Source organism: Choloepus didactylus, chromosome 13 (genome assembly GCF_015220235.1).
Source record: "Choloepus didactylus isolate mChoDid1 chromosome 13, mChoDid1.pri, whole genome shotgun sequence".
Classification (NCBI taxonomy): Eukaryota; Metazoa; Chordata; class Mammalia; order Pilosa; family Megalonychidae; genus Choloepus; species Choloepus didactylus.
Genome location: NC_051319.1, coordinates 1,293,494 through 1,307,797, shown reverse-complemented (window position 1 = coordinate 1,307,797; position 14,304 = coordinate 1,293,494). Strand labels below are relative to the sequence as shown.

Here is a 14,304-nt window from a genome sequence, read left to right as displayed (position 1 = left end):
TAACTAATAACATCTTCAAAAGCCCACAGGACCAGGGCTTGGGACCTGGGCGTACCTTTGTTGAGGGACATGATTCAGTCTCCAACACTTGCCATCCTAGCGAGGAAGAAGAAAATTAAATTTGGCTGATCAGGAGTAATAGGGATAAAGAAGAAGTGCCAAATGCATATGAAATGCTGCACAACAAATGTATGAAAGCAGAAAAGAAGAAGAAGAAGGTGGGAGAGAGGTAGAGAAAAAAGTAGAAAAACAAAGTGCCAGTTTCATTCATTTTGCGATTTTGCCTAAGACAATAGGATCCTTTGTGTCTTCTATCCTTTTCCTATAGGAAGAGGAGAGGAATGGAAAAGTGGAAGAAAACATTTTTTTCTCAGCTTCCTTTTTACCCTTTATTATCCATAAGATACAATACAGTATTTTCAGAATTTTCCTCAATTAAAGGACATTTGGGGATTATTTCCGTTGAAGGTAAGGGCATTGTCATGGTCCAAGAGGGCTTTTTCAGCTGAAGGACTAAAGAAAGCACCGGACACGTTCTGAGACGTGAGCTTTTATTTTGGGGCTTACCTACAGGGTGGGAAGTCGGTCACATTGCCCTGAATTCAGGAGCTCTGCTGAATGGATTCGGGAGCTGCTCTGAACGCCGGCGGGTTCAGAGCTCAATGTGACAATACTCTGCAAAAGCAGGGGGTGCCAGGGAGTGGTTTATAAGGGTTAGGACAAAGAGATTCAAATGGGTATGAGAGGAGCGGGGGTCTTGTGACGTAGGGAGGGATCAAGTGTAGCCCACAGGGAAGAGGGGAGGAATTTAGATTATAGCCTTAGGGAGTTTCAGGGAGGTGGTAGTTTCAGGAGGGAGGCAAGCCACAGATAACATTTAGCGTTGGAGGCCTGATTTTACAAGGAGAGTAGGTCAAACCTTAACTGACCTAGGTCAAACAAGCTGCTGTGTGCAGTCTTCAAGGCACTTGGGGAAGGCCCTGGGCCTGGGGCTCCCACAGACATTTTGGGTATGTTTTCCAAATGAAAGAAAAGAGATGCAAAAGGGTCTGGGGACTTGCCAAGGTCACTCTATTCTTTGGGACAAAACCAGGATTAGGACGGTGGTAATAGAAATGCCACTGTAAAGCTTGTCAGTGGAATCCGAGATTTCTTTCTACGGCAACTTTCATGCCCCAATGAATTATTCTGTTTTTTTTTTTTTTTTTTTTTAGATTTGTCTACCAATAAAAAGTCTTAAGTAAAAGGAGATACTTCTGGGTGATAACTATAATTAGAAACTCAAGATAGTCTGTGGAATGTGCTAACATATTGATCTCTGAAAACAAATGTAATTACAGTGCTAGTATTTTTTTTTTTATTTCTTTGAAATGCTAAGATCAAAAGATGCTGAGACCTGCAACTTTGCTCTCTGGATTTATGGGGGACCCTGCTGGTCAGTTTTTAGAGGAAAAGGATGCTTGATTACTGTTAGCACTAGGAGGCTGAAAATCTGTCAGTCTTTCATAAAAAATCTTTTGCTTATGCCCACTGTTTTCTGTTGGAGTTTCTGCATAGTGTCAGCATTCAGTATCCTTAAGTAATTTATAAAGCATTACTCTTTAAACTCTCCACTATTCCTAAACAAAACTAAAATGTATTTTACAAGACTTTTCCTTAAGATTACTCTTTCGTTTGACCACTCTCATTCTTTGGAACCAGTGTATACAACTTCTACTGAGCCTATTTCTAATCCAAGCAAATTCAGAGAGAGTATCTACTGAAGGAAACATTGAAATCAGGAGAAGAGAACATGAGCTAATGTATTCTAGAAACTGACACACATGCGGGAGATCAAGTCCCGATATTACTGTAATTCCTTTAAGCCCTTCCATCCCCCATGCTTTTCAGTAAACACCCTAAATACCCTCCTGCCTCAAGGCCTTTGCAATTACTGTTTCCTGGAACACTCTTTCCACAGATATGTAAGTCACACTCTCAGTTTTTTTTAAATCTCTGCCAAAATACAACGTTATCAAAGAGGATTTCCCTGATAGTACTATTTAAAATAGCTTCCCTCCCACCTCACTATTGATTCTTACCCTGCTTTCTTTTTCTTTCTCATTTCCAAATAAAGTAAGGTCCATGAAAGCAGGGATTTATTCTGTTTTGTTTATTGCTGTATCCCCAGAGCCTCGATTATGTCATGTAATGCATTTTAGAAATTTTGCTGACTGGAAGACACTTCAGACCAGTTCTTTGTGCCTCATTTTAGGAGGGCTAATGATAAATTATGATACCTTATGAAAATTATCAAGGTCTAAACACCTTTCAATTATAGGGATTAGATTTGTTCAGTGCATATTCAGAAGAAAGGAGAAAGACCACTGGGGTACAGCAAGGCAGGCTTAGTTCAACATAAGGAAGAACTTACTAATAATTGCAGCAGTTTGAAAAGTATTTGATTTACTTTTCTGTAGATGTTCATACAGATTAGATGGCCACTTTAGGGATAATTGAAGAGGAGATACAAGTCTCTTGTGCAAATTAGATTAGATTACTTCTAGCACCAATTCTTAAAAGTGTATGATTTGTATAGACTCAAAAATTAATCTGCTCTTCTGTAAAATGCAGCCAGACAGATGTATCTATTATATTAACACCCTAAACCAGGGGTTGGAAAATTGTAGCTCACAGCCCAAATCCCACCTGCCACTTGCTTTTTTGTAAATAAATTTTTATTGGTACACAGTCATGCCCATTCATTTGTATAGTGTCTAAGGCTTCTTTCATAGACAATGACAAATTCAAGTATTTGTGACAGTAGATTGTTGTCTGTTTCAACTGTCTGGCCCTTTACAGACAAAGTTTCCAGTCCTAGCCTGAATCAATAAACTGCAAAAAATAACGAATGAAAACCTATATCTATTCAGTCTCCCAAATTACTTCATTATTATTAATATTAGTAGAAATAATAATAGTGTTGTGAATTGTTGCATCAGTCAAGATCCAACCATATGATATCAAACATTGTTAATATTTAATGCAGGGAAGTGGTTGCATGGGTAATGAAAGAGGTTGAGAAGCCCATAGACTGTCATTAGCAGAAAGATGCTACCACTCTTTCCAGGAAGATGCAGGAAGGAGGTAGTTTTATCAGAGTTCAAAGGCCAGAATCATACAGCAGAAGTTGGCACCATAGGGTGGTGGTAGGAGGTTGTTGCCTAAAGTTGAGACCATAAAAATATTCTGCTTCTGCCTGAGATGCTGCCTGGGGCAGAGAGGTAATGAAAGAAATATCTTTGCTTCTCTGTGGCTGCCTTCCACCGCTTGAACCCAACCTGAAGTCAGCTGACACAGAAGCTTGCGAAATGAAGCCTGTAGGGTTAGTTACTCTGAAATACAGAGTAAAGGAGGAGAAAAGTGAGAAATGAATCTGAGGACACCCAGGCCTTGACCAGTGTCAAACTTACTTGACTAGCTGCTAGTAAGTTTTGAGTGCTACCAATATGCCAGGTACAAAACTAAACATTTTACAGACATCCTTATCTATGGATAAAGACTAATATTATCCTGTTTATAGATGAGGCTCGGAGAATTAAGTAAATTGCTCAAGGCGATGAAGTAAATAAGTGATCCTGTTAGAACTGAATCCAGATCTGCCTTGCTCTAAACTCATGCTTTTAGTCCTCATTTAATCAATGAGAAGAAAGTACTTTGGGGAAGATAAGAAACTTGGAGCTGGTTAATGACAGGGCTAGGTCTAGAATGCAAGAGCTACTGTTAGGTTGTTGTACTTTGTAACAGAGTTAAACTCTTATGCTATTACTGTAGCATTTAGTGAGTGTCCAGAGGAGGCTCCCACACACATGGAGGGAGGTGACCTTGTTCTCTTAAAGATTAAGTAACCTTTCTTTGCCCCAGTTTATTCTGATGTAAAATGGGGATTATTAATTATGATTACCTCATCAAAGTGTTGAGAGGCATTAATAGATAATGTATCCAAGGACCTTTGAACAGGGCCACAGAGTAGGTTCTCAGTAAATAGTAGGTAGCTGTTGTTATTGTTAATATTTTAATTATGCTGATGTTGTGAATGATTTTTGTAGGAAAAGAGTGGAAAATAAGAAATTTTATGAAATGTTATCCAGCTGCTTAATTCAGCAGTAATATCCTCTTATTGGACATTTTACTTTTCTTCTAATTAGGGGAATCACTGGAAGATATTCAAATATAGGATTTTTGTTTTGTTTGTTTTTTTAAGTGAATGGCCCTTATAATGCCTTAATTTACTAATTCAGGGCTTTTCTATGTACCAGACTCATCTCATCTATGAAATGTCATCTATTATGCTTTTTCATTAGGGTGGCCTTTTTCCAACTAGTCCCATTATATGACTTTTTCCTTCCTGTCCCCATGACTTTACTTGGCTTCATTCCTCTTCTTATTTTTTTTTCCTAGAAGTCCTGTTCCTTAACCAGGTCAATTCCTATAATACTTTAGTACATGCTTAAGATTTCTTCCTCCACAAATATATCCCTAACTAATCACCTGACACATTGATCTTTCTGTTTATATTGCTTCAGGACCTATAGATAACCTGTAGTGTGCTGTCATATACTTTATATTGCCTGAAATAGTAGTTTTTCCATTTTTTTAAACCTTTAGGTGTTTGGTGCTTTACAAATACTTAAGTATTATGTGAAAACTTGTAGCTAGAGTTGAAATTATCTGTATTTTTGTAAATTTAATATCTGCTTAAACAGTAGTCTTGCTGCATGGCAGAGTCACTGAAAACTTTTGTCCCTGTGTGGGATTCCCTGAAAGTGACTAGAAAAGGAAAGTTTTCCTTTGATCCAAGGATGTAGCAAACCATGAAACAAAAGATCCTGGAAGTATACCCTTCCAGGATGATGTACTATGTAGTCCATAATGATTAGTTATTTTTCATTTCTTTTTAAAGGCAAGCACAAAAGGCAATTTGACAAGCAGAATTATTAGGTTTGACGTTGCAGTGTCATGTTTTAATGTGCTGTAAAAAGTTTAAAATGCAAGGCTCATAACAGCAGGTAGAACTGCTGCCACTATCTTTAGAATCTGAGGCTTAGGACTTGATATGGTAGAAATTTGAACCATAGCATATAGGAGGTAATGATGACCATGTAAACATTTGCACATTGTGCGCTATTATTATTTCATATGCTTCAGATGGACCTCTCACAATGTACTGATCTGGGAAACTGTGCAAAGCAAATGTAGGGATCCAAGGGAGGGACAAAAAAGTCCTCAGAGTAATCTCTGAGAATGCCTGTAATATACTACTTATTTATTCACAATTAAATTGTATTTTTATCTAATGACTTGTTCTGTTCTCCATTTTTAAGGAGAATGTTTTCTGAATCAGTGTTTCAAAATCTGTAGCTTTTTTTTTAAGTGCTGTAGCTGCAGAACTCTAAAAGATAAGTCCATTTAGGTCATATTGCTCAAACACTATGAGATGTTACATTTTGAATTTTTTTGTGAACTCAAAGGTTGAGTTTTGGATGATCCTGTAGTATTTGAAAATCTAGGCAGAGCTAGATTGGCCAGAATTTTTTCCTTAAAAAATTCAGATAGCATAGCATTCCACGCTTCTTAAAAACAAATAATCTTCCTCTTCACCCTTTCAACATCTCCCCACCCCAAGAAGCATACACATGCTTTGGACCAATTTAGTATTTTATTCTCTGTGATGTTAATTGGTTAAATGGAACTCTTAGTAAGTACAAACTCCTTGGATTTGAAGATGTTTAGACTTGAAGCCTAGCATTTTGCCCAGCTCATTCCATGTCTTAAAATATGATCTTTGTCAGGGCTAGACAAAACAGTACAGTAGTAGGACTCCAAACCACAATTAGTAATGTTGAATGTCATGCTACAAACCTGCCTCTTGATTCCTTAAAATAAAGAACTGGGAGCTGTTGTGGCAACTGGAACTCAAATTCTGTTGCCAAAAGGGATTTTGGTTTTAGTTTCTTCACCTAGTTTTTATATAGATACCTGATAGATTGATTGTAGAGTGGACTATGACATGTAACTAGTGTAATGTTATATGGAATCTGTCTAACACTTAACTTTTTAAATTACTGCAGTCATTTGTTCTATGGCTAAGATTACAATTCAGACACTTCAGTCTGAATACTAACTGTAAAATAATAAAGCAAATGTGTGGATCACAGCCATGGGATCAGGTCGTAAGCTAATGTGATGGAGTTCAGGCAATTTTAATTTTAAAGGACATTGTCCCTTGGTTGTGGTACTTTCCAACAATTGTACTATTTATGATTCTATTTTATTTTAGCTATGCTCTTTGGGGTCCCGAGATTTTCGAGAGAAACAGTGTGCAGACTTTGACAATATGCCTTTCCGTGGAAAGTATTATAACTGGAAACCCTATACTGGAGGTAATGTATAACCTAGCAGAGCATTCATCATGCTTTGGAGTTTTGCACATATTGAAAAAAAATACACACATACATTCATGCACGTACTAGTAAAAATTAGTGTCTGCAAATCAGAGCATTAAGTGCTTATAGTACTATAAAGGTCATAGGTTTTAATTTCCCTTTAATGAAGCTCCTATATTAGTACAAATTATCAGAAACTATTTTAAAAATATTTCTATTTTAACAAGGTAAAAAGTTCCTAGAAAGGATGTCTGCACATATATGAAGCCATATAATAATTTTGAGTTCTGCTTGAGATGTCCTTGGGGTATAGGTACATTACATTTATAATCATTGAACAGTTGGAATTATGGCCCTAAAAACAAATTATGACAATATAAGTCAACTCAAAAGACGCCAGGAAAATCTGCGTTCTTTCTTGGTCAAAAGCCAAGGATCTCCCCACAGATTATTATTAATCTTTTTACTGTTGGGAAACATTTTTGCACTTTAATATGGGCATGTATAAAACACTAGTTATTGAGGAACATAAGAAGTTTTTTCTTAAACTCTCAAATCTGAAGTCAATTTTCTGGAGATTTTCTCTTGGAAAAATTGAATGTACTTTTGAAAAACTTGATTTATTGTTTTTCTAACATTTTGTTATTAAAATCACCATTATACAGCAAAATTATGTACATCACCAAGATTCCACCACTAATATTTTACTGTGCTTCCTTTAGTATATCTGTTATCTCTCTGTCCATTCATCAATCCATCTTATTTTCTGATGCATTTCAAAATAACTTGCAGTTATCAGTGCACTTCTCTAAATACTTCAGCATGTATAACACTAACCAGAGTTCAATATTTGTTAACTTTTTTCTTTTGAGGTAAGATTACATACCATGATATGCACAAATCTTAACTGTCCTGAGTTATTTTTAAAATTTTAAATTTTTCTTTATTAGAGAAGTTGTGGGTTTACAGAACAATCGTGCGTAAAATGCAGGATTCCCATATACCACCCTATTATTAACACCTTGCTTTGGTATGGAACATTTCCCTGAGTTTTAACAAATGCATACATCTGTATAAAACCAAACATATTGAAAAATAGAATATTACCATTACCTCCAAAATTCTCATAGTTCTCAATCCTCATAGTCCTTTTCAATCAATAGTTGCCTCTACCTACTTCTCTTGAAGCACAATCACTGTTCTGATTTTTTTTTTCTCACCATAGATTAGTTTTGCTTGTTCCAGAACTTCATGTAAATGAAATCATGTTGTATATACTCTTTTGTATAAGACTCCTTTAAGCTTAATGTTTCTGAGATCCAGTCACATCATTGCATGTATTAGTAGTTCATACCTTTTTATTGCTGAGCAGTATTCCATTGTATGAACCACGGTTTGTTTTTCCTTTTTCCTCTTAATGGACCCCTGGGCTGTTTCTAGCTCTTTCCGTTATGAATAAAACTGCTATGGACATTTGTGTACAATTCTTTTTATGAGCATATGTTTTCATTTCTCTTGGGTGGAAATGCTGGGTAATAGGGTAGGTATGAGTTTACTTTTAAAAGAAATTGCCAGATGTTTTTCCAAAGTGATTGTGTACCATTTTATACTCCCACCAACAATGTATGAGAGTTCTGTTTGCTTCACATTCTTGCCAACGTTTGCTGTTATCAGTCTTCTACTGGGGATGTGTATTGGTTTCTCAAAGCAGTTTTAATTTGCATTTTTCCAGTTAGGTTGAACATGTTTTCATGTGCTTATTGGCCATTTTTTATATCTTTTTTTGTAAAGTTTTCAAATCTTTTGCCTATTTTTAAATTAGCTTATTTATCTTTTGATTCTTGAGTGGTAGTCATTTATCAGATATGTGTTTATGAATATTTTCTCATAGCCTGTGGCCTTCCTATTACTTTTTAAATGGTGTTTTGGAATGAATATAAGTTTTTAATTTTGGTGAATTCCAGTTTATCAATTTTTTTCTTTATAGTCATTTCATTCTGTGTCACAGCTAAGAAATCTTTGCTTTCCCCAACTCAAAAAATACTTTCTATGTTTTCTTTTAAAAGCTTTATGGTTTTAATCTTTATATTTAGGTCTATGATCTGTCTCAAAATAATTTGGGAGACTGGTGTGTATATCTAGTATATTTGTAGATTCTATTTTCTTTCATTTATTTATTTTTCAATCCTATGTCCCTACTACACTGACTTGATTACTGTCGGTGTATAGTTAATCTTCAACACAAGTAGTGTAAGTTCCTCCAACTTTGATCCTCTTTTTCAAGGTTCTTTGGATATTCTAGGTGCTTTTTATTTCCATATGATATTTAGAATCAGCTTGTTAATTTCTACAGAAACTCTGCTGGGCTTATGATTGGTATTATATTGAATCTAGATCACCTGAGGGAGAACTGAGATATTAATAATATTGAACTTTTTGATTTATGAACATGATATACCTCTCCATTTATTTATGTCTTCATTAATTTCTCTCAGGTATATTTTGTAGTTTTAGATGTAAGGTCTTGCATATCTTTTGTTAAATCTATTCTTAAGTTATGTTTTTTGACATTATCATAAATAAAGCTTTTGAAAATTTTATTTCTAATTTTTTGCTCTAGTATATAAAAGAAAAATTAATTTTTGTGTATTAAAATTTATTCTATGATCTTTCTAAATATCCTTATTAGTTCTAATGCTTGTTTTGTAGATTAGTTATGACTTTTTGGTAAATGACCCATTTTATGGAAATAGGGGCAGTCTATTTCAATATATATGCCCTTTTTCCTTCATTTTCTTACCCTAAGGCACTGAATAGGTCTTCCAGTACAATTGTGCATCTATGATAGTATGTTTTTCTTCTCTATTCTGTTAATAGACAATAAAATTGTCTAATTTTATAATGTTAAACCAACCTTATATTCCCAGAGTAAACCCTATGTGGTCATAATGTATTATTTTTTGTATATATTGTTGGATTCAATTGCTAATATTTTATTAAAGATTTTTGTGTTCATGCAGTATGTTTATCTGTAACTTTTTTCTTGTCTTGTCTTGTCTTTGACAAGTTTTGGTATCAGAGTCAGTCTGGTTCAAGAAACAGAATTCTTGTTCATTTTTTAAAAGTTTGTAAGATTTATATTATTTCTTCCTTAGAGTAGCTTTCACTAGTAAAACCTAGTAAAATCATCCAGACTTGATATTTTCTTATTTACTTAGTGAAAGTTTTGTTTGTTTGTTTTCTTTTTGCTTTTCTTTTTTTTTTTTTTTTTTTTTTTACAAATTCAACTCCTTTAATAGATATAGAGCTATTCAGATTTTTAATGCCTTCTTTTGTCAGTTTTGGAATTGGTACCTTCAAAACGTTTGTCTGTTATATAATTGTCCAATTTATTGACATAAAATTGATCATAACATTCTCTTATTCTCCCCTTTGATATCTGTAGGATCTGTAGTGGTGTCACCTCTTTCATCTGTAATATTGGTAATTTGTGTTTTGTCTCTGTTTTTTCTTGATCACTGTTGCTTGAGGTGTTTGAGGTTTCTGTTGCTTTGTCTTTTTTAAATCTCATGGACTTTTTTTTTTTTAATTAAATTCGGTTTTATTAAGATATATTCACATACCACACAATCATCCATGATACACAATCATCTGTTCATAATACCACCATACAGCTATGCACTCATCACCCCAATCCATCTCCAAACATCTTCCTCACACCAGAAAGAATCAGAATAAGAATAAAAAATAAAAGTAAAAAAGAACCCCCCAATCATCCCCCTCACCCTATTTTTCACTTCGTTTTTATCCCCATTTTCCCACTCATCCATCCATACACTGGACAAAGGTAGTGCAATCCACAAGGCCCTCACACCATCACCCCCCATAAGCTATATTGTCATACAGTCATCCTCAAGAGCCAAGCCCACTGGTTTTGAGTTTGATAGTTTCAGATATTTCCTTCTAGCTATTCCAATACACTAAAACCTAAGACGTGTTATCTATATAACGTGTAAGAATGTCCACCAAAGTGACCTCTCGACTCCACTTCAAATCTCCCAGCCACTGAAACTCTACCTTGCTTCACCTCACATCCCCTCCTGGTCAAGAAGATGTTCTCAATCCCACGATGCCAAGTCCAGACGCATCCCCAGGAGTCATATCCTATGTTGCTAGGGAGATTTACACCCCTGGGAGCCCATGTAGGGGGGAGGGCAGCGAATCCACCCACCGAGTTGGCTTAGCTAGAGAGAGAGGGCCACATCTGAGCAACAAAGAGACACTCGGGGGAGACTCTCAGGCACAATTATAAGCAGGTTTAGCCTTTCCTTTGTGGTAACAGGCTTCATAAGGGCAAGCGCCAAGATAAAGGGCTTGGCACACCAAGCCTTCAGTCCTCAATATTTGTTATCTCATGGACTTTTGCTTTTATAATTATTATTTTTTGCCTTTTACTTATTTTGTGTTTATTTTGCTCTCCTGATCCCCCAAATTTTATATGTTGTATTTTAATTTCCTTTGGTTCAAAATATTTCCTTATTAATGATGGATTTTTCTTTTAATCATGGGTTATTTAGAACTATGTTGTTCTAAGTAGTTGAGATTTTCCAGTTATCTTTTTGTTATTGATTTATAATTTAATTCCATTGTGATCAAAGACTATTCTGTATTATTTACATTTTTTTAAATAATTGAGACTTTGTTTATGACACAGTTTATTGTCCATCTTGATGAATGTTCCATGTACATTTGAAAAGGATATGTTTTCTGTGATTGTTGGATATAGTATTCTATAAATATCAATGAGGTCAAGTTGGCTGAGAGTGTTGTTCAAACTTTTTTATATTCTTGCTGATTTTTTTGCCATATTTCTTCTGTTAATTACTGAAAGGTGTTTTAAAATATCCTACAATTATTTTATAAATTTGCCTTCTTTTTGTAAATTTTGCATCATGTATTTTGAAGTTCTTTTATTAGGGGCATATAACATTTGGGATTATTTATCTTACCATAGACAAACTGAAATAATTCACAGATTGGATAATTAGCATCTAGATAATTGTGTGTTTAGTGAATTAATCCCAAATTCATAATAAGCTTTAACTTAAGTTAATAGATTAGTGTCACCTTCCACTTACAGCCTCATATTATATCCCTTCTTGAATTGATAAAGGAATCTCTTATGAAAGCTCATTGTAGCAGAGGGGACTGGACACATATTTGGCAGTAATCCAATAAGAAATTTGTAACTATTATCATTGCATTGTATAGTGGGCTAAGGAATACTACCCTAGCATTTGTATGTCCAGTCTCTCGAATACTAGCCTACATAATTAATATAATGTTAAAATGGAGTAAAAAAAAATAAACTTTTAAAACCTCACTGTTTAAAGTCTGATGCATAAAATGCTACATAAATTCCAAAGCATTGTAATTTTAAAAATAAGAAAACTATATTGGTTAATGGAAAAAACATTCCTAGTAAAATTCATGGAAATTTACAGCTATTTTGTTTATGAGAATTTTACCAAAAAGACTATATATAGCTTGATTTTAAGTTCATAATGATTTTATTTTAATTTTTTTGATATTTTATGTTCAATATATCATTTACTTAAGCCTAATAATGTTATGAATTTATAGATCTATGGCCTACAAACATTGAAATTGGAAGAAAACATGGACTTTAGGCCAAAGATTGTAAACTGGTAGTCCAAGGACCAGATTCTACCTACAAACTAGTTTTAGCCTACACATTATTTTCAAAAACTTTGAATGAATTGCCAGTATTTAATAATCAGATGATTTTACATTTTAAAAATCTTCTCTTGAAAAAGCAGAATGCCTTGCAATATTGGGCCCATCTTCTTGCGTGCCAACAATCAACTGTAACAGTGATTTCCTTTAGATAGTGTACTCCAATTCATCCTGTTCTCCACAACTCAGTTTATTCCCCTCTTTTACTTTGCATACATTTACCATACATAAATCTAACTTCTACCTTCACTGGGTCCATGGCAAATCATTTTATTTTGCTGCCCTATTTTCTTCATTATAAGTAGTCTTTATTTTGAGGATAAATTTTATAATCACAATTAGAGCAAGGCTAAACATGTTTTAAACTTCATGAGATAAAGGTTCTACAGAGAGTGTATTTAAGTCATGACTTCAATTAAGAATTATGTATTTATAAGTAGTAGTTCTTTCACATGCTGTTTTGAATAAATTCAATCCACATTCATTGCTACTTTTCCAATATACTTTAAAATTATAGTATGTACTCTACTTGTTTTTTAAATTGCAATCATCATGCCTATTTTTCACTTCAACCTTAACAAATACACAATTTAATTATGAAATTAAAATGTTTGAGCTATTATATGCATTCATTCACATAGCAAAATTAGTGTTTTACTTTTGAAATCTGATGCTATATTTAATATTTCTCTTTGATTTATCTCATAAGAATTGTTCAAATTTTTATAATTAATTTTATCTTTGATTTGCTAGTCTCATAAAAACTTATCTCCATGCTGAAGCCAAACTCATGCAATAGGATATGTTTAAGACAGGTACAAATTTAGTTTTATTTTATAACTACCATATCCCTGCTTGAAGTAGCAGAATTCTTGTATCAACTTCAGTAACAAGTGACATATTTAGCAGAAATTACTATTATTCAAGGTAATTGTGTCATGTCTATAAACTTTATTTCTTTAGTTCATTTTTTTATTTTGTTTTGTTTTTTGTTTTTTGTTTTTTTATTTTTTGTTGTTGTTTCTGTAGTTCATTTTTAAAAATAGTTTTTACTTCATCCATTTATGTCCAACATTCTTATAAATACATTGGAAGTATCTGACAATTTTTAACTTTGAAACTGCTCAGCAGGTCCTCTTTCAAGTTGCATAAGCAATGAAAATAAGCATGAAATTTTAGCAAATGGGGAAAGAAATCTACACAAGTAGGTGTATAGTAAGGGAATGGTATCTATATGAATTGTAAAATTGCTGTAGATAATACTGAATTGCTGTTCATTAGGAGAACCACCCCACTGATTTCTCTTCTGCTATATTAATCCAGGTGGAGTAAAACCTTGTGCATTAAACTGCTTGGCTGAAGGTTACAACTTCTACACTGAACGTGCCCCTGCAGTGATTGATGGGACTCAGTGCAATGCGGATTCACTGGATATCTGTATCAATGGAGAATGCAAGGTTGCTCAAATTATGATTTGCACCCCTTTTTGTTAGCGTTTTTGACTTTTTTCCTGAGATAGCAGCTCCTAATTAATAATATGTTCAGTTTTAATTAAGAGAGCCTGATTTTAGAGAAATTTAATGTCCAGTAATGATGACGATAAATGTAGTTAAAGAAGAGTAACACATCATATTCAAGCACCATACAAATGTGATTTATTCTGGTGTTCTAATTAGATTTATAGTGATTTCCAGAGTTACGAAAATATTTTGGACTTTTGTTTCTATTATTCTTCTGTTTACAAACAAGATGATGGAAAAAGAGAGGGAAGGAAGATTCAACTCTTATTCATATGTCTACCATATATTCTCATTGGAGGATTATTTGATTTATTTCATAGCATAATTTTTACTCAAACTTTGAAACAACTATGGTCCTCCTATTTTGAAGAATTTACAATATTTTTCATTATAGAGTTAGTCTTTACCTTATTTAAGCATTTACTTTGGGGAATTATCCAGACTACTTGGGAATTTGTAGGAGTTAACATGCTATTTTCCTAGACCTGCATATGAATCTTATCATAAGAAGAAAAGTGTGTGTGTAGCCATGAAAGCCACCATTCTCATAATTTTTTTTGCTTGCTTGTTTTTTTTTCTTTATTTTAAGAAAGCACGAAACT

General features: G+C 33.9%; 1 protein-coding gene across 1 annotated transcript in view; it reads left to right on the top strand.

Annotated features, from left to right (window-relative positions):
* ADAMTS6 (ADAM metallopeptidase with thrombospondin type 1 motif 6) overlaps window positions 1-14,304 on the top strand; it is a 429,283-nt gene that overhangs the window by 350,399 nt on the left and 64,580 nt on the right. Inside the window, exons 14-15 of the mRNA XM_037802152.1 lie at window positions 6,320-6,422; window positions 13,506-13,639. Coding sequence (XP_037658080.1) covers window positions 6,320-6,422; window positions 13,506-13,639 — 237 coding nt within the window. The remainder of the gene's footprint in view (window positions 1-6,319; window positions 6,423-13,505; window positions 13,640-14,304) is intronic.